This window comes from Heloderma suspectum, chromosome 9 (genome assembly GCF_057233095.1).
Source record: "Heloderma suspectum isolate Gila_16-S chromosome 9, 16-S_ref, whole genome shotgun sequence".
Lineage (NCBI taxonomy): Eukaryota > Metazoa > Chordata > Lepidosauria > Squamata > Helodermatidae > Heloderma > Heloderma suspectum.
The window spans coordinates 32,355,445-32,377,248 of NC_139466.1; the positions used below are offsets into that span (position 1 = coordinate 32,355,445).

At 43.3% G+C, this 21,804-nt stretch overlaps 1 protein-coding gene across 2 annotated transcripts in view; it reads right to left on the reverse strand.

The window, feature by feature from the left end:
* The window catches only part of TENM1 (teneurin transmembrane protein 1), a 438,805-nt gene that overhangs the window by 174,387 nt on the left and 242,614 nt on the right, over positions 1-21,804 (reverse strand). For both annotated transcript variants that reach the window (XM_084814084.1, XM_084814083.1), the window contains exon 11: positions 19,101-19,301. In XM_084814084.1, coding sequence (XP_084670210.1) covers positions 19,101-19,301 — 201 coding nt within the window. The remainder of the gene's footprint in view (positions 1-19,100; positions 19,302-21,804) is intronic.

A 21,804-nucleotide genomic window follows, 5' to 3' on the forward strand; every position in this document is an offset into this window, starting at 1 on the left:
GCAAAACTGAGCCACAATCGAATGGGAAATTCATGCAGCTCTCCCTAAACTTGCAGAAATTTCCTCAATTGGGTAAATCAGGGCTGATTCAGTCTACTGAGGAAATTTGTGCAAATTGAGTCATTTGCACAAATTGAACAGGCAATCTGGAATGAGATGAATGCAAACACATGTTCGATAATTTCGAACAGGGCATGCTCACTCAGGGCATGAGTGCAAGGCATGCAAGCAAAAATGAAATTCTCATACATCCCTCCTCTAATGGTCCTAGCCATTTGCTCATGTTCCAGAGAACATGAGGAGAAACAGATACCCTCCTTCCCTGATGTCAGCCTGGATTTTATTGATTAACTGGTACAGAGAACATGCATCAATGTATACAAATGGTTAAGGCTGAAATCCTATAAGCAGGGGGTGGATAACACATGGTCTACAGGTTGCATGCAGCCCCATAGAGGGAGTTTTACAGTCCTTACTGGGTCCCCTGCCTCCGGGGCATGGCCCTGGCCCCAGCTCAGCTGCTGGATTCCCAGCAGCTCTGTTGGGAAGCAAGGCATGCAGGGAGCCCATACCTTGTTTCCCAGCAGAATCACGCTCCCCCAGCCCCCCCCCCCACTGCTGTTTGGGAGCTGGGAGAGTGCAATTCTGCCGGGGAAACAAGATGTGTGGTCCAAGCATGCTTAGTTCCCCAGAATTATCCTTGGGAATGCAGCTGCGTGGCTACTTCTGTTTGTGGTGCAGTAGAGAAGGGGCGCACCCCCCGGAGGGTTCTGAGGACTCCAATGGTTCTGAGGACCCCCCAAATTTGCCCACCCCTGATTTATACACCTATCTGGGAATAAGCCTTATTGAACAGAAGAGGACTTACTTCTGAGTGGACATACATAGAATGGTGCTGTAAGTCTTTCTTACCTTCGTTAACATATTTGACTGTTACAGGGGATGTAATTGTCCTGAGTCCTTAAAAGATCATTGCACAGTAACTCCTGTACCATTGTCCCCACTCAGGATCCAGAGGCTGTGCATCCAAGAAGAGGGACAATATACTAACTGGCTCTAACAGATTGAAACTGAGAATTCTTTCACAGCCAATTGCCTCCATTGCCCTAGTTTTGACGTAGCTCAGTGGCAGAGCCCCTGCTCTGCTTGCAGAAGGTCCCAGGTTCGATCCCCGGCATCTTCAGGTAGGGCTGGAAAGATTCCGGCCTGGAACCCTGGAGAGCTGCTGCCAGTCACTGTTGACAAGACCAGGCTAGATAGACCAATGGCCTTACTCAGTGTAAGACAGCTTCCAGTGTTCGACACTAACAGCACTTTCACACCTCACCTGAGCAACAAGGCACTATTTCAGCTATCTGTGGAAAATGAGTGTTATTTGTCCCTATATTTAAAAAGGAGGTGAGAAGATTCCAGTAAATATAGCTGAATTAATTTCCTGGATGTGACATCTAATTATAGTTCAGAGATATTTATTAAACAAATTCTAAGACTGGGTGATCAAAAATAGGATGGTGGCCTGAGACTCAATTTAGAGCAGGAAAATGTAAAATTGATCAGTATTTTGCTTTAGATCCTCTGATCATTAAAGCTGCGATCCACTTACCTGGAAGAAAGCCTCACATAACTAACTTCTCTATGCAATATTGTCTGCTCTAAGGGCACCCTTCGATTCAGATTGATTATTCCCAATCTCAGTGATTTAACTTAAATAAGTATTACTAACTTAAATATTATTCAATGAGCAAATAACTTGCCACTTTGATACCAGAGTTAAGGCTATCTTATGTTGGCTCAAGTTCCACAAAGCCAGGAAACTGGAAGCTTAGGCTGATCCTTTAACAGATGTGCCCCATGGTCAGCAATGATGTTGTGCAATGGCACAAATTGTGCTTGCTACAAGTTACATTCTGTGCACACACACATGCACACACTTTTTCTTGGTCTCTCAGGCCCAAATCCAGATGGGAAGGATGGAGTGCATGGGACCAATAAAGATGCCCCACATTGTCCTGGTCCTCTCTGAAGCATCTGCTCCTTCCTGTACTGCTAGAGGAATCCCCCTGTGAGTTGACCCATGCCTGTGTGTTGCTCCTAAGCAAGCACAATTTGCTTACTTATAAAAGCTGCTGGAAATGGCCCTTTAAGTGCTGTTAACAGAAGCCCTGTTCACACTGTCATCCATGCGAAAATGAACAACGGGAGGGGGCAGATAGGGGTCACATTCGTTGGGCCTGCCTTTGACCTCCACACATTCAAGGGCTCTGTGCACACAGTGACTGTGCATGGAGGCTCTTGTACATGTGATCCATATGCTGGATACATGGAAGATATGGATCACATATCCAAGAGTCTACACAGATTTGGGCACACAGACATAGCCTTGAACATACGGAGTTGGATCCAGGATATGCCTTCTGTAAGAGGAAGGGTTCTGTCCACTTGAAAGAAAGAAAGTTCCTCCATCACAGCTCACCCCATTGAGCAGGGTCACCTGACTCACTGTGTAGCATTTTCAGGCGACTGGAGGGGCTGCTGTGGGAAGGAGGGGGCAGGGAAATCCACTTCCTCAGCACTGTTGACCCACCATAAATCTCGAGTCAACCCACTGATGCTGAGGCCATGGCTAGTAGGGATGTATGGATTTCATCATATCCGTTCCGTTCTGTCTGTTTTCCAGATTGCTACGTGCCTTTATCCACTCATCGGCAGAACTGTTCCCCCCCCCAATTCCCAAATTTGCACAAATTCATACTTCTGCAAATTTGCACTTGCAAAAATGCACAATTCCCCAATGCGCAAATCCCCCCCATGCACATTTCCATGCTTTATCCTATATGGGAAATGCACATTTTCGGCCAGTGGTTTATTTTATTTTACGTATTTTTCTATGACTGAATTTGTGTAAAATTCCAGAAAGCCAAAAAAACTGGTCCAAAAGTTTGCAGAATCCATGCAACTTGAGAAAAGACAGTCTGCTGTCGAATTCATGGGTTGGATCAATGGAAATCCAAATTCATTTGATTCCATTGCAGATTTCTCCAACATCCCTAATGGCCGGCAGGCATGACTCTGATCTAGCCTTCAACACATTCACAAAGACGAACACGGGGGGTGGCATGACTGAGAAAGCTGTTGCTGGATCTCTAGGGATTGATACCTAAGGTCTTACTGAGTGTGACAGCTTGTGGGAAACTCTCTGTATTCACACCCTACACTTTAGGACTTCAGAGTAAGGGCAGCTGTGAACCTTGCTGAAATTATGGGGTAAAAAAGCTCTTGCTTTAACGAATTTTGTATGTTTTTGTGCTGCCTGTCGGGGAGTTAACCCAGCTGCACTCCAAGTCTCAAAGAACTAAATACAACACAGATATGGATCCAGGAGGTGGGGCATGGATATGGTGCATGAGTGGGAGGTGCCAGGATTCTGTGCACCAACCCTAATGCCCCCAAAGCGATTGGCAACAATTGATTCACCCAAGGCAGTGAAGGAAGTGGCTGTTTATGCTTTTAATACCTGCAGGACTAATATCTACTGATCCATGATCTTTTCAAAAGGTATGTTTCCTGTGAAGAAAGGTGATTTGGAATGGAGATCACTGTTGCAATTTAAAAGGTTAAAAAAGTATTTTAAAGGGGAAAAGTAGCCTCTGTGCACAGAAATTCATGTTTGTCTGTCTCTGCCAGCATTCTTGCAGGTGCAGGTCTAGTCCCTGATCCTGGAAATAATTTTACCTCTGGGAAGCCTAATGGGTCACTATAGAAGATTCCTGCCTGTGTTATTAGCAGGGCAACAAGCTTTAATTGGTTGAATGATAGATTAATCCATTACAGCTTTAAACTGAGTACTCCATGGGGGCAATTTGAATTGGTAGGGCAGTGAGTTAAGGGCGAACTTGTTTATTTCCTGAGAGTTTTTTTTAGTTCTTATGTGTTACTTAGTTAATAGTGAACACATATTAAAGACAACCTTTCTTTTGAATAGTGGCAGCTTAGGTTATTAAATTAACAATTATCTCAAAAGGGCATGCTTGAAGTTTGGTAATATGCAACTATATTTTTTATTTAATTGATTAATTTGAAGTTGCTTAATTAACTAAAAATTTACTTGATGGTTAGGCTGATGGGTTCAAGTCTTTAATCCGTAAGGGCACATGTTTAGTTGATTAATCAATCTATTGATTAAAGCTCAATGCCTTACATGCTTTAAATAAAATAAGTAATTATGATAAGAAAAGCTGCACTGGGCAATCCCAGTACATTTCCAAAAATTAACAGAAGCTCTGCAGTTAACCTGCCAGACAACTATTTTATGACACTCCTACAAGTGCAATCTAAAATAATGATGTCTGTTTTGATTTAAAGTGTCAGTTTTTGAGACCTGGTAGGGGAAACTTTTTCCTTCCTGTCAGCAACAAATGATTGGCTCATAATCACATTTTGATATTTGCATGGGCAAAATAGCTACTTCGTGTGCAAATGACATTATTTTTACATGTTTAGACAAACCCTGTTATCAGATGCAATTTTTTTGGTGCACAGACAGCACAACTATAATAAAAATAGAATGAGGCAATGATATAAAAGGCGCTGACAGCTATGTAATTTTATACCATGCATCATTTTGTTTTTAGGAGCCATAAATAGTAATACTTCCTTCCTTAATGCTCTCTATTTATCTGTGTAGAAAATGTATTAACGTAACAGGCTGTAATCAAATGATGGACGTGTGCTCAAGCATAAAAAACCCATCCTTATGCATTTGCATTATACAAAGGAATGAGAAGTATACAGACAAGTCTTGAAATAATACATTCTATATTCGTGACTTTGTCACCATAGTACTCTGTAGTTATAACTTAAACCTTGATAAGATGTGGCAATGCTTGGCAAACATAAACTTGATTAAAAACTGGACATTTATGGCTGTTACTGAGCAAGGCTGATGTTCTATTGCTATGTTCCTCCCTCTTCCCTGCTGTGCTGAAGTAACGTAACATTTGAAATCGTAAAAATTTAATGGTTCAGTCACTATTTACATACATATTTGCATTAGCAAGTAACCTTAGGGGGGTTCAAGTAATCTCTCCTCCACCCCCAACCCCCAATTGCATTGAAAGAACCAGTGTATGTGCATATTTATGTCTTGATGCTGCTTTCAGGATCTGTTTAGTAAATTGATATTAAGACCAGAGGAGCCTGGTGGCTTCAATGTCAGTGGGGCAGTGAATGTGCTTTGGGTTTCAATCAGAACAACACAGAATTCTAAAGAAGCTATCCAAGGTGCTGGTCTGGTTCGGAGCCATGTTGCCCTGGCAGCGTTCTGTGGAGGCTCTGCGGGACACTCTCTCAAACAGCTTTTAAAAGGTTGAAAAACCTTTTCATCTTCCCCTGGAATTAAAAGGGAAAGCAAGAGCAGCATCTGGATAAAATCTTGGAAGAGTAGCTTATTTTGCAAAGCAGCAGAAGGGCTGAACTCCAAGGTACTCAGCCAAAGTTTAGACATCGCTCAAAGTTGTTTTGAAACTCCTATCTAATTAGGAGATCACAGGGCTGACGAGTTCCAAATGTAGTTATTAGTGTTTATGGACTAAGAAATACCAACAATATTTGAGGATCTGCAAGATCTGTTTAAAAAGAAGGATGGCTACATCAAGGAGGAAAAAAGGAGCAGGATCTCCGCCGACCCCCCCATACCTCCTGTGGCAAAGGCTCTGAGAAGCGATGGAATTACAGTGGAGTTGCTTGCTCTGATAAAAACTTTGTCTTCGCGATTTGCTGGACAGGCTAAGAGGCTGGATACAATTCAAAATTCCATCACGGCCCTGCAAGGGGCTGTGGACTTAATTAACACTTCTTGGCAAAAAATGGAGACGAAGGTTAACAAGCTGCAAGATCAGGTGGCAGCACAGGAGATTGCGTTACAAGCTTTTTACAACAATTTCTCTGCCAGAATCTCCCAACTTGAGGCTTTCATGTGCAGGGCAAATGTATGTATTATTGGTATCAAAGATCTACCTACTGATGTAAATTTGTCTACTTTTGTAGATAAGCGTCTGCATGAGATACTCCCTGTACCATCTGATTATTTACTTGATTTTGAGCAGGAATTCCGTGTGCCAAATGCCAAAGGGACTGGTTATACGATTATAGTCCAATTTGCAAGAATTTCCACAAAAAAGTATATCCTGCATTTGGCAAGACGGGGTGGAAATCTTTTTTGGGGATCACAACAAGATAAAGTTATGTTATTTCTGGATTACACTAAAGAAGTTCCTGATAAAAGAAGGCAATTTACCAAGGTGAAAAATCTGGCAAAACAAATGAACTTACAATATTATTTAAAATATTTTTTCTTTCTACACTTTGCATTTTTTCTGAAGGTCAGATGAAGAAGTTTCTATATCATGAAATGGCAGAGGCATGGCTTATTGGAAAAATGCATGAGACTTCTGTTCCAGCCCTATGAACTGGAATTTATAAACATATTTTGTCAATTGGATATGTTTAGTCTGTAAGAGCCAGGCTAGGCCAGAGATAACTGCTCATATATATCCACCTTTTTTCTCTCATTTTTTCTTCTTTTTTAAAAAACCTTCCTCTTTAAAATGGAGATGATATACTGTACTTAAATCTACTGTCTGAGGGTGTACAGAAATGTGCACATTCATTTATATATTTGGAAATGATAGTATTTAAAATATAGTTAGTACAAAATGTATTAGTGATTGTTGTATTTTTTCCTTCTTTTTTATCCTGTAAAATTCTTTTCTTTTTAATTATTAGTATAAATATTATCAATATTATGATACTAGGATTAGCAATGTTTTTGGCTGGTTGATTCTAAGCTTTATTATTATATAATAGTATACAATTTATTAGTGATTTGTTATTATTATTACTTATCCTTTCTAATTCCCCTCCTTTTTTATTGTTATCATTATCATTAATATGAGACTTTGGTTAGTAACATTTTTGGCTGGTTAAACTGTTAAGCTTTACTATTATATGTTAACTGAAGGGCAATATATGGGTTTTTTTTGTTTATTCGGTCAGTCGCTTCCGACTCTTCGTGACTTCATGGACCAGCCCACGCCAGAGCTTCCTATCGGCCGTCGCCACCCCCAGCTCCCCCAAGGTTGAGTCCGTCACCTCCAGAATATCATCCATCCATCTTTCCCTTGGTCAGCCCCTCTTCCTTTAGCCTTCCACTTTCCCTAGCATCTGCATCTTCTCCAGGGTATCCTGTCTTCTCATGATGTGGCCACAGTACTTCAGTTTTGCCTTTAATATCATTCCCTCAAGTGAGCAGTCTGGCTTTCTTTCCTGGAGGATGGACTGGTTTGATCTTCTTGCAGTCCAAGGCACTCTCAGTTCAAAAGCATCTATCTTCCTTTGCTCAGCCTTCCTTATGGTCCAGCTCTCACAGCCATAGGTTACTACGGGGAATACCATTGCCTTAACTATGCAGACCTTTGTTGTCAGTGTGATGTCTCTGCTCTTCACTATTTTATACAGATTTGTCATTGCTCTCCTCCCAAGAAGTAAATGTCTTCTGATTTCCTGGCTGCAGTCAGCGTCTGCAGTAATCTTTGCGCCTAGAAAGACAAAGTCTGTCACTGCCTCCACATTTTCTCCCTCTATTTGCCAGTGATCAATCAAGCTGGTTGCCATAAACTTGGGTTTTTTGAGGTTTAACTGCAACCCAGCTTTTGCACTTTCTTCTTTCACCTTCATCATGAGGTTCCTCAGCTCCTCCTCGCTTTCAGCCATCAAAGTGGTATCATCTGCATATCGGAGATTGTTAATGTTTCTTCCAGCGATTTTAACTCCAGCCTTGGCTTCATCAAGCCCAGCATGTCGCATGATGTGTTCTGCGTACAGGTTGAATAGGTAGGGTGAGAGTATACAACCCTGCCGTACTCCTTTCCCAATCTTAAACCAGTCTGTTGATCCGTGGTCTGTTCTTACCGTTGCTAATTGGTTGTTATACAGATTCCTCAGGAGGCAGACAAGATGACTTAGTATCCCCATACCACCAAGAACTTGCCACAATTTGTTATGATCCACACAGTCAAAGGCTTTAGAATAGTCAATAAAACCTCAATAGATGTTTTTCTGAAACTCCCTGGCTTTCTCCATTATCCAGCAGATATTGGCAATTTTGTCTCGAGTTCCTCTGCCTTTTCGAAACCCAGCTTGTACATCTGGCAATTCTCATTCCATGAACTGCTGGAGTCTACCTTGCAAGATCTTGAGCATTACCTTACTGGCATGTGAAATCAGTGCCACTGTTCGATAGTTTGAACATTCTTTGGTGCTTCCCTTTTTTGGTATGGGGATATAAGTTGATTTTTTCCAATCTGTTGGCCACTCTTGTGTTTTCCAAATTTGCTCACATATGGCATGCATCACCTTGACAGCATCATCTTGCAAGATTTTAAACAGTTCAGCTGGGATACCGTCATCTCCTGCTGCCTTGTTATTAGCAATGCTTCTTAAGGCCCATTCAGCCTCACTCTTCAGGATGTCTGGCTCTAGCTCACTGACCACACCGTCAAATCTATCCCCGATATTATTATCCTTCCTATACAGATCCTCTGTATATTCTTGTCACCTTTTCTTGATCTCTTCTGCTTCTGTTAGGTCCTTGCCATCTTTGTTTTTGATCATACCCATTTTTGCCTGGAATTTACCTCCGATGTTTCTAATTTTCTGGAAGAGGTCTCTTGTCCTTCCTGTTCTATTATCTTCTTCCGCTTCCGCACATTGCTTGTTTAAAAAAAATACTTATCTCTTCTGGCTAACCTCTGGAATTTTGCATTTAATTGGGCATATCTCCCCCTATCACTGTTGCCTTTGGCTTTCCTTCTTTCTTGGGCTGCTTCCAGTGTCTCAGCAGACAGCCATCTTGCCTTCTTGGTTTTCTTTTTCTTTGGGATGTTTTTTGTTGCTTCCTCCTGAACAATGTTGCAAACTTCTGTCCATAGTTCTTCTGGGACCCTATCTACTAATTCTAGTCCCTTAAATCTATTCTTCACCTCCACTGCATATTCATGAGGAATATTAGTGAGCTCATATCTAACTGATCTGTGGGTCTTCCCTATTCTCTTTAGTCTAATTCTAAATTGTGCATTAAGAAGTTCATGATCTGAACTAGGGGTGCACGAAAGTCCCTTACCTGTCCTCGAAGCTTTTTGCGGTGGGGGGGAGGCGCTTCGCTGCTCCCCCCGCGAAGTTCAGGCCGGGGGGGGAGGCTTCCCACCTCGCCTGGCCGAAATTCAGGCCGGGGGGGAGGCTTCCCGCCTCACCCGGCCAAAATTCAGGCCGGGGAGGAGACGCCTTGCCTCGCCCGGCCGCGAACTAAAAAGTTAAAAAAAAACAACCACCCCCGTGATAGGCTACGTGATGATTTACGTAGCCTATCATGGCTAGATCTGCAAAGTCAGCCGTGATAGGCTACGTAAATCGTCACGTAGCCTATCACGGGTGACTTAAAAAAAAAAAAAGTGCGTACGCAAATGGCGGCCCCCATAGGGAGCCGCCATTCACGTTCCTTATTTGGTCGCTGTAGTCTACGTAAATCTTTACATAGACTACAGTGAAAATAAGGGCAATGAAAATAGCGTTGCCCTTATTTTTGCCGTAGTCTACGTAATCTTTACGTAGACTACAGCGACCAAATAAGGAACGGGAATGGCGGCTCCCTATGGGGGCCGCCATTATCCGTACGCGTTTTTTTTTTTTTTAAGTCACCCGTGATAGGCTACGTGACGATTTACGTAGCCTATCATGGCTGACTTTGCAGATCTAGCCATGATAGGCTACGTAAATCATCACGTAGCCTATCACGGGGGCGTTTTTTTTTCTTTTATTGGAATGGCGGTGGCAGCCGGTCGAAAGACCGGCTGCTGCTCCCACCCCGGACGAAGACCCGCCGAACTGCCGGCCGGACCCGCCGCCGGGAGGGACATTCGCCAAAGGTAAGTCCCGTCCCGGGGGGGGGGGTGCGGGGTGTGGGGGGGTGCGGAGAATTTCTCCCCGAAACTTATTCGGGGGGCCGAACACGTTGGCGCTCGGCCCCCCGAAGTTTCGGGGAGAAATTCTCCGCCAACCCTAATCTGAACTACAATCAGCTCCAGGTCTTGTTTTTACCAACTGCATAGATGTCAGCCACCTTTGGCTACAAAGGATGTAGTCAATCTGATTTCGGTGTTGACCACTGGGTGAAGTCCATGTATAAAGTCGTCTCTTAGGTTGTTGGAAGAGAGTGTTTGTTATGCACAGTGAGCTGTCTTGGCAAAATTCTATCAGCCTATGTCCTGCTTCATTTTGTTCTCCCAGACCATGCTTGCCTGTAATTCCAGGTGTCGTTTGACTACCCACCTTAGCATTCCAGTCTCCTGTAATGAAAATAACATCTTTGTTTGGCGTACTATCTCGTAGGTGCTGCAGATCCTCATAGAACTGATCTACTTCTGCTTCTTCAGCATCTGTGGTTGGGGCGTATATTGGGATCACTGTCCACGGGGCTGAGCCTAGGAAAACTCATCAAGCTCCACCCTCCAAACCGATTTCTCTGACATCTCTAGAGCCAGCACCAGGTTTAAGTAGGTCTGAGAAAGTGGCCTCTGGCTCCCCTAAAATATCCCCCTGGCCAGATCCTTCCCCACATCCTCAAGAACTATCCCGGTGCCTCCCTGATGAACATGCCAGGCAGCAGAAGCAGGCAGTAGTGACTGGTGGTGATGCTGAGAAGGGCAACAGTTCCAGCCACCTTGTACTCCTCTCAATTCCACGTGCCACTGGCACTGAAAGAAGTGTGGGGCTAGGTGGCTTCAGCTGCCACCATCTTCATTGCCCCAAATAGGCATGCCTCTGGTCCTGTTGCTGGAGAATGGTACACTGGGGCAAGCTCTAGAAAAACTGGGTTGGCCACTTGTGAACTACCAAAAAAAAAGAGGAATCACCAAAAAAGAGGGCACCTATTTGTCTAAAAGGTGCATATACTAATTTATATTGTATAGATTCCAATATAGAACTTATTGTTATTTAAATAGAAATACCTCACCATAGTGTGGAAGACTGTGACAAGGTGACCTGTCTGCTGTCCAGATGCTGTTGATGGAGAACATCAAAGCCCAGCTCTTCCTTCTGATGGGTCTTTATCTTTAGACTGGACTGGACTGGACAGCCCTTCAAACAGAGGATGCCTTCTAAACAGAGGGCAGTCCTCTGGCAACCCTTCAACTAGAGCACTGTCCCCTGCAAAAGAGGATACCTGGACACCCTAAGAGGCATTGAGGAAAATGAAGATGGTGGCTGCAGCTACCTGGCCTTCCACTTCTCCTCTCAGCATTGTGCCTGAATAAAAATAATGATGAATGGAGTGTCAGCATCAGCTGTGTGGGCCTTCTGGGAGCCCAGCATTTGTCTAACTGTGCCAAGTTCTGCTGTCAGGTCTATATGGAAATGTAATGATCCTTTCTTGCTGGATAACTATTATCCTCTGCTCTTTTAGTAATATGTCCATGCTATAACCTCCAGAACACATATTTCATTTTGTGTCTTTAAAAATTCATAATAAATCAAGTTTTTAAGAAGAGAAAGATACTGAGCCTTCTCAAAGTTAATTTAAGTTTGAACATGAATGTACATGGAATTTATGTTCAACTGGGGCTCTTCTACGATTATTTTATATACATTCTGTATTCTGAAAACTCATTAATTCAATCTCAACAAGACAAATATCGATATTGAAGAGTTCTTCATTAGGTATTTCTTCAGAAAGGTTCTTGGTCAGGTATTTTTTTTTCAGAAGGAGACAAATGAGTTGATTATTCCTTCCTACGCTAATTTAAGGAGCATTAAAAATTCACTTTGGATTCTTTATTTTAATTACCTAAGTCAACAAAGAGCCCTCTTAGATATTTTTTCACATTAATAAGTTTCTACTTGTGCAATATACGAAAAGTAAAATTAAAACTAAATATTTTATCATTCTGATATGACTCCCATACAAGATGAGCACACCTCAAACAGAACGCTTGTCAAATAACAGATCATTTGATATAGAAATAAAATTATGAAATTATTTTCAAAAACAGTTTATATATTTTCATAATGAAATAGAAAACTGGCAGGAGCACCCTAGCTGCCTCTTACAGTCCCCTTCAATAGCCAACTCAGGACACAGATGACGAGGATTCTTTCCAAGACTTTATTCCTTTATTACTTAATGACTCTTACAGATACTAATCACTAGCGACTAAGCAAGGAACTGCACTGGGGTAGATAGCAGAGTAGCCTAAGCTCCAGGTAAGGCAGTAGGTCCTCATTTGAAGGAGAACTGTGGGAAGACTCTGAACTTATGGGCTATGGAGAGATCCTCCCTCTTACCCTTGGGTCCTGGGGACGCGACCGTTGTTTTAGCACCAAATGAGCAGAGCGCCTCCTTTTGGCGCCCTCCATCTGTCGCCGCTCCCTGCGTCTGCGCTGAGCGTCCAGCAAGCCCCCCTCCAGTGCTCTCTCACTGTCAGGGTCACTATCTCTCTCAGGAATGCTGGCAGGAGGAATCTGTGCCAGCTGCTGTGCTTGTGAGAGATGAGCGAGCTCCTCTCCCATGGATTGCTGCTCCTCCTCAGAATCAGAACTGCTCCGGGGTTTTATCGGCTCAGTTTTCACCCTGACAAAAACCTTGGGAGGCAACTACCTCAATATTTTGAAATAGCATATTCATAATGTTTCTGTATATTTTGAATATGTAATTTTTAATGAACATTAGAACATTTAATGAACATCAGCCCAGAATTTTTCCGATATACTTAAATCTGGAGTGAGGAACTTGCAGTCCTCCAGATACAGTCTGACTACTATCAGCCCCAGCCAGAATAAGCAGCCGTCAAGGATGGTGGGAGGTATAGTCCAACTACATTTGAGGGCCACAGCCATGCTGACCTGGACTTAAATGACACAGGTTGGGAAAACGTCCCAATCTAAGCATAATCCTTTCCTTCCCAACTCAAATATATATAATTTAATTATGTTTTCTTCATGATTTCAACAATGAACAGTTGTGCTTGTTCTACAGAAAACCTCATTCTTTCTCTCATCTTTTTGTGGGGACTGATATTATTAATGTATTAGCCTACCCAATCCAATGCATACATACTCAGAAGTCAGCCCCCTGAAGACATTGTTACGTCAAGGGGCTTTCCCTGAGTGACCAGCCATGGTTTATTATTTTCAGAATCTGTTCTTTCAAAATGTTTTGATTGTTTTAATTATGGGGTTTTATTCTTTTATCTTTTTGTTCACTGCTACGAAATCTTTGATGTGGAGCGGTATATAAATATTGTAAATAAATAAATACAAAGACTCAGTGTAGAAAATAAGTCTTGTTTCCTGGGATGCATGCATAGGATTGCAGCTTTAACCACATACATGTTTACCTTGAAATCAATTCAAGCTAAAAAAACATGGAGCACATTTTATCCTTCTACAGCTACTTACACTCTACCTGTATGCAAAGGGATCATAGTATGGTATTAGCTCCTTGGCATTAGGAAGGGGGAACCCATGTGTGCCTCCTGTATCCCCACAGAATCCTCCCTATCACCTTGGGGTTCACAACTCAGAACTTGTGTCTTGCAGGGAGGAATGGCTCTCTTGAGCCCTATGTCAGTCCCTCTGCACACAAGTGGTGATACCTGTGTATTGATGGAATGTGCCTTTAAACTAGATTTTTAAAATGCATCTTTATTGCGTTCGTAATAACTCCAAGTGACATCTGTGCTAAGCAACCATATTCATATTAATAGCAAGAGGCGGCTCTGTCGCAATCTGGTGTACATGTGAACAGAAACACAGAGAGTTTATTCAGTTTGCTCCTTTGGAGCAAACAGAAGTTCTAGGACCAATGCTGCTGGAATTAGTTTCCTTTGGATCAGAGAGTACTGGAGATTTACAGTGCTTTTGCAATGTTTGCTTTAGTTTCAAATATACAAGCAGAGCTCATCAGGATCAAGCAGACCTTCCCCAGAAAGCAACTTATGCAGTCTCCACATGACCTCCAAGGCTGGGCCCACAACTAAGGGGGAAGGGCTATAGCTTAGTGGGAGTGCATGTGAATGCTTGATAATTATATCTGATGCAATTGTATCTCTGGAGATTCTACTAGACTTAGTAAGTTCCTACTGTGACCATACCTGACATGACCGGTACTGGCCAGACCCAGACTTGCTTGGCTATAGCAAGATTGCTGCAGCTTGCACCTTCAGACCAAACCCTGGAATTGACACAATTATTACTACAGCAGCACAAGAAGCAATGGGGAAATCCATCACTTTGCATACCTAAGGGCGCAATCCTATCAGGATGCCTGTCAACCCTATGGGAATGCTCTGAACTTGGAGGCTGATGGGTATCCTATGCAGAGTGGGAGGAGTGTGGAGGCGATCATCACCTCCACACTCCTCCCACTCTGCATTTTTGCTAGATGGGCTTTTTCGCCCACCTAGCTGGGGCTCTATGTAGCGGGAGGAAAGGAAGCTGGGGAGGTTGGAGGATTCTTCTTAAGCTGGCCTCTCCAGTCCCCTCCCCTCCCCACCCACAGAACTGCCCCCTTTCCCTCCTCTCTGAGATCACATTTGCCACCTCAAAGAGGCAGCCAGTGTGGTTCTCTCTGTACTGGCTGTGGAGGGGAGTGGGCAGGGAGCTCGGACTTCTGGCACCAAGGTCGGAGCACTGTCTCCGACCTTGGATCCAGGAATCTGAAAAATTATATGCTCCCCCAGATTGGGGGGGGGCATAGGATTGCTCTCTAAGTCAGCATTGACTTCTGGTTCAGGTGGAGTCGATTTCTGCAATGGATGCCACTTTGGGTATATTCCTAGAATCATAATGTTGGAAGGGGCCATTTAGCCATGGAGTCCAACCCCCTGCTCAGTGCAGGAATTCAGCATCTCTCACAGATGGCTGTCCAGTCTCTGCTTGAATACCCTAAGCAGCTGGTTCCATTGTCTGACTGCTGTGATTGTTGGGAAGTTCTTCCTGATGTTCAACTGAAATCTGCCTTCCTGTGACTTAAGCCTGTTCTTTTGTGTCCTGCAGTTGTCATGGATGCTAAGCCCTCCCGCTGAGTAATGAGGCAGCAGAGACTCGCTGTGCAAACCACGAACTCTTTATTCAGCTAATTGCACCTCTTCACCTCTGAAGCAACTACAAAAGCTTAGAGCTGTCCTCCAAGCCTAATTTGCAAAGTAAATCTTTTGGTATTTGAAAGCAAATCAGTTGCCTTTTAACTCTGGATGGGTCTCCCACTGTGCTTGGCTGGCTTTTTCTGAACTCCTGCCTTCAGAGAGGACCCTGCTGACCCAACTTCTGATAGGCAGCCAATCTGATGGGATGCCTCCCATTTCCTCCCCTCAACTCCACCTTTTAACTCAGTTCTGGCATCTGTTAATCCTGAGGCGCCCCCCCCACACACACACAGAGCCTGGGTTCCCACAGGGAGGGGGGAAGATGATCTCCGAGCCTGGCCCTCCTCCTCAATAAGGCCCTGGGAAGGTTCTTCACTTGGTCATGAGGAGCCATGGGGCATTTCCTCCCCACACCCTGTCTCTTCTGGACTTACAACGCTGCTTCCGAATCTGAATCAGACTGGGCTCAGTTGTGACAACAGTCTTGGATGACAGAGAATAGGTTGTGGCCCTCTTCTGTGTGATAACCCTTTAGGAACTGAAATGCTACCATATCTCCCATTAGTCTTCTCTTCTAAGGCTAAACATACCCAGTTCCTTCTATCTTTCCTCATAGGACTTGCTTTCTAGTCCTCTTATCATCTTTGTTGCCCTTCTCTGGACTCATTCCAATTTATGGAATGTGTGTAAATAAAGTGTCGTCCAGAACTGGACACAGTATTCAAGCCGAGGTCTTGATTTTTGTCAATGTTCAAGATTGAAAACAAAGTCCTAGAGCCAAAATCTGAAATACTATGCTCACACATGGAACTGTTCTGGCTCCCAAACGGGGACTGATATTTTCATTTCTCCAAATTAGATGTTAAAACTCAAAGACTTTAGAAGATATTTAATACCAATCAAACTAACATCTGGACTGGCCACACTTTGGCATACTGGATGATGAGCCAGATTTAAAGTTGGAACATCTTAGCCATGATCAGCACATACCTACTGAGAGTGGGCAGCTGCTAATACAACACAAACAAGGACTAGTTTAATTGATTGTCTAAAAGGTATGGCAAGAATTGCCTCCTGTTTACACTCATCCAATTACTGAAGATTTCACTCCGCCATCAGTATAACTTGTTAGGCCAGTTATGCTAAACAGAAGCAGTGTTTGTTTGATGTAGAGCTTCGGCTATTGGGCAGTATAGAAATTTAATAAATAAATAGATAAATGAAATCCTGTACCACTTTCTTGTTCACCCCTTGAGAAATTAACATATAGAGAAAAATATTTCATACAACTGGTATGGCACAGAGGTGGGAGACTTGTGGCCCTCCAAGATATTTCAGCCTGCAATTCCCATCAGCCCTAGCCAGCATAGCCAATGGTGAGGGATGATGGGAGGTGTCGGCTGAAAAGTTCCCCACCTCTGGTATAAGAGTATGAGAATGGTGAGGAAGTCAGAAATCTAAGAAAGGAGAGGAGTGGAAGATTTGTTTCACCACTCAGCAGGACAATAAAGGTCACTAAGTGGCTTACCAAGCAGATATATGTACACGCACACGTGTGTGCGTGCACACACACGAAGTCCAGTTAGCACTAGTACTAACGGTTGTCTGTATCATTCATCTATTTTTGTTTCCAAAGTCTAACTAATATGATTCTAAAGAAAAAAAGTAACATCTTACCTCAATTGCTGTTCTGTTGCAAAGGATTGGCACATCCCATGCCCCCCGCCACCCAAGTTGACTCCCTAAATACATCACGTGGGGGGTGAGGATGCCTCCATATCTGCAGCTTCTTAACATAATCTGTTGCTGCTCGGGTAATTTTCAGCTTCCTCCTTTTGGTTTTGTTGTGGGGCAAATGAACTCATGACAGTTTTCCAGAAGATGTTGTTACTTACATAGTCCTAACATAGATTTGTGATTTCCAGGGGTCAAGGAATATGAACTGTCTGTCCATTTCTTTTTTTAAAAAAAAATCACTAAGGGTGCAATCCTATGCATGTTTGGACAGAAAACAGTCCTATAACTCCCAGCACCTCCCAGCTGGCTGGGGAATGCTGGGAGCTGTAGGACTTTTTCTTTTCTTTTTAAGCATGCATAGGATTGCACTTTAGGTGATATCATGTTCTGGTGCATCACTTCCAAGAATATGGGCTAATGGACGCTTCCAAATGCAAGCTTGCGGGACAATGAAGACTTTGGGCATGATCCTGCTTCCTCTACATCTTACCTTCCCACATACCTGGGAACGATCCTCTTCAGGCACCACATGTAGGCTACTTGTAACAGAAGCATGAGTGACCCTGCACATCTGGGGAGGAGTGGATCACTAACAGGGCTAGATTAGATCAGATGCAGGAGTTTTCCATGGAAGGCCAGGTGCATTGCAATACAACGGGCCAGACGGGTGTGAAGGCTGTTTCTGAAGCTGCCAGGGTCCCAATGCACTAGCAGGGCCTATCACTGCTGCCTGCCAGACCCTCCTTTAAAAAAATGTTTTCTCCCAGCGCTCTTATCAGTGGCAGGCAGCTGGGTGGCAAGCCAACCATTCCGTTTCCACAAGCTCCCTGCCACCTGTTACTGATCAGAGTACCGTTGCTAACTGCTGCCCAGGTAAGCTTCACAGGGCTCACCCAGATTAGAGGAGGTACAAGTAGCAGGGGGGATCCTGGAATAGGAAGGAGGCCATCAGAGGATAGTTTGAGGATGGCTGGCACCGATCATGTGCCTACATAAGAGCAGCCTGGTGGGGGAAGAGAGGATACTGATGGGTCACTTATGCAGCATTGCTCTTTGCATGTTGCTCTCCACATGTTGAGAAGGAAAGGGTTGATCCCTTGATTTTTCAATCGGATTTCAGAAGGGGAAAGACCAATAGAAGAATAACTGTCTGAGGTTTGGCCACACATGCTTTTGTTTTACTTGAGTTAAAATAATACTGCATTTTAGGAGGACAGCTAAGATGCAATCTCTTAACAATAGCATTCCTTGATTTTAGAATGCTCAGTTTGAATGCTTCAGTTAATGTTGCCTTTGGCAGAGTAGTAATAATAATAAGTAGTAGTTTATGCTCTCAAAAATTCATCATAAACTCATCATAAAAAGCAGAACACATTTTCAGCCAGTAATCACCAAGTTATTGCCGCCCCCTGCCCCGCTACACTATACAAATCAACATAAAATGCAGACAAGTTGATTAGGGAGGAGCAAAAGCTGCATAGCCAAAAGTAGTACTCAAATCAGCATAAAACAGGCTTCAAATGCTTTTTTAAAAAGTTTGATTGAGTCTAAGTAATTAGTATTAGAGATTATCCTCCTCCTTCGCTTAAATAGAGCAAGAACAACTGAGAAGTCTTTTTAATTAAAGGCAGTCAATGTTTAAGTTATTTTTCATTTTAAATGAGAGAGTACCTCTTGAACTGGGCAAGACACAAACTCTTCGTCTAACACATCTCACAGGGTTGTTGTAAGGATTAAAAAACAGCTCTGAATTCCTTGCATTATACTCATTCTATCCTCTTCTCTTGTGTATTCTTCTGTAAAACTTTGATTCCTCTTGGTCAGCTTTCCATAACCTGGATGCTTTATACTACAACTCCCATAATCCCTGACCACTGGCCATGTGGGGTGGGGCTGATGGATGTTGTAGTGCAAAACATCTGGAGGTCGTCCGGTTGGGAATGTGCTGCTCTAGGTGGAAGAGAAAACTCTTTTTTGCAAAGAAGTGTCACATCAAGGTTTTTCATTTTAGTTCATATTAAAGATAAAGGTGTTTCCTCTCTAGAAGTTGTTTTTCATGACAAAACTTAAGAGCATACACATTCACATAATAAAAGCCTCCATTTCTTGTCAGAAACCAAATCTCGTCTAATACGTTTGGGAAGAATCAATTAAAAGGAATCCTACCTGTTGAGCAGTCAGAACCTGTCCACTTTGGGTCACAGTTACACACTCCAGTATCCAAGAGAAAGGCTCCATGACCTGAACACTGCTCTTGGCAGACAGGAAGTGATGTTTCACAGTTGACTCCACCCCAACCCATAGAACAGTGACATTCCCCTTGAACGCAGACTCCATGACCAGAGCACATAGGATCTAAACAGTCCTCTGGAAAGCAAGAGAGGGAGACAAGGAGATTAAATATTCAAAGCAGAAAACTGGTAACTAAGTAAATAAAGATGCTTTCAGGTTGATTTCTAGTGCTGTGTACCTTAATGGGGTCAGTTTAATGAGGTGAAGGGTCAACGCACACATCATCATGAGCCATGGTTTTGTCCTGTCCTGACTATAGATGGGGACCCATGGGACACACCTGACACTTGAGGCTGGATTAGTCAAGCTTCAGATAGCTGGGTGGGGTTGCAAGACCTTGAAGAGCTCCTGGCTGCTACCTTGCTCCAACAGGGTCTGGAGCTCAACTGAGGCCTTTCATAGTCAATAGATTAGTCTCAGAAAAGGCCTTAGAAATGAAGTTTGTGCAGTTTTTGGTAAGCATTTCTTTAAGATGTAGAAGATTTTTTGTTTTTCAATTTCCTTGACTAGAAAAATCAATCTTTCCACTGCAGGAAGCATTTTCAACATTAACTAATCTTTATCAGCTGGTGTTTTTCTTAATTGGCTGTTGTTGTTTTATCTAAAAATAGGAAAATTCATTATCCATTTAATGCTCTTATGTGACAAAAATATTTCTCTATGTCATAAAAGGCTGCAAGTGGCCAACTGCAAATTCACATGTAGCTTCGGCAGAAGATAAGGTCTGGAATCGCAACCTAAGCTCAGAGGGGCAAGAGACAGGTATGTAGTCTAAGTCAGGGAGGTGGTCAGATTCCAAAAGATAGGAGTCTAGTGGAAGGCGGGAAAGGCAAAGTGCAGGAGTTTCCATCTATTTATTTATGTAGATTATGTCTAGTCTACCTAATAACAAGGTTCTCTAGGAGGTTCACAATATGATATAAAAATTTAAATAATAAGAATACCCCCCAAAGGCAGCAAATATTATGGCTAGGGATGGTGCGGGTGGCCGATTGGGTCTGAGAGTCCAGCAGAGTCCCCCTGCCTACACCCTGCCAAGCCACCCACACTCACCAGGGACCTGTCCGCAAGCATCATTTTGAGAAAAAAATGGCCATTGCAAAATGGCACTGTGAATGGCCCATATATGCAAGATTACAGGCATAAATGAACCATTTATGCCTGTAACCTTGCGTATATCGGCCATTCACAATGCATATTTCATGATCACCATTTTTTCTCAAAATGGCACTCGCGGTGCTCACAGACAGCTCCCTGCTGAGCGTGGGCAGCTCAGTAAGCATGAAGTGTGTGTGTGTCTGTCAAGCACAGGACCAGGGGTGTGTGAGCGGGGGCAGAGGCTCAGCAGCACCCAGCGAACCCAGATCGGGGGGAAGCGCCTGTCTATCCCTAATTATGGCACCATGGTTTCCATTTATTTCCTAGGCTGAAGCTCTTCAAACTTTTCATAAAATTCCAACCAATGTCTATATTTTTTTCTGATTAATACACGCATACACAGAAGATGACATACACTTGCACATGTTCCTTTTATATCCTGAATGACTTGTATTGTTGCTTTCATTAGTTATTGAGGTCCTTCTTCAGTCATTTTACTGTAGATGTTCCATAAACATATCAGTTATAGGCAGAGGATGCAATCCTATGTCCCCTAGACAGTGTCTGGGGGAGACAGGATTTTTTGGTTTCCCAGCTCCGAGGCTCATAGATAGTACTACAATGTCGGAGCTGGGAAACCATGCTCCCTGTGCCCTCTCTCTCATAGCCAGGGTGGAGAGAACTGTGGCAGCTGCCCTTCCATGTCTGTCTGTGCTCATAACATGGAGCACGGGCAGGACGAAAAAGGGGCATTCCCGGGGGCAGGGAAGGGAGGAGACCGCGAAAGCTGTTTTAGACAGCTTCCTCTGCAGTCTCCAGCCCCGTTCCTGCCCCCTCTCCAAAGCCGCGCTGAAATCGGTCGACTAAGGCAAACTGCAGGGCAGCCAGACCACGGAAGGAATCCTCTCCCCCATGCCTCAGCCACCCGGCATTGGATAGACAGTTGCCTCCAACTTCAGAGGAAGTCACATCCGTCTATCTCAATAGGATCGCGCTGTAAGATTTATAATTATTGAATTCCTTTGTTTCTTTACTGATTTGGATTTATTATCAGGAATGTTCTTTTTGTTGCTTTTATTTTGTTAACTTCAGTTTGAAATAAAAGAAAATGTCATGATTAAAACGAAACAAAACAAACCACACACTACAATAAACTGAAATACATCACTGAAAACAGGGAACACCGGGAGATAAAAACACATGGAGCAAGGATCCAAAGCTGCACCACCACCAGCACAAGGTCATTGCACCAGTGTCAATCATGATGACTAGTTCAATGCCAGTAATGCTTGTCAGCACTGTGCTAGAAATAGTTTACGTCAGTGCAACATCATTTCTGTTAGCCGTAGTGCAGCACTGGATACTACTCACAGCACTCAACCAATTAAAAATAGAGAGCAGAGGGGTGAAATCCGCCATGTTAAAACAATTAGAATTATTAGAATTATAACATACTGTCAAAAGCCTTGGAAAATAGAAA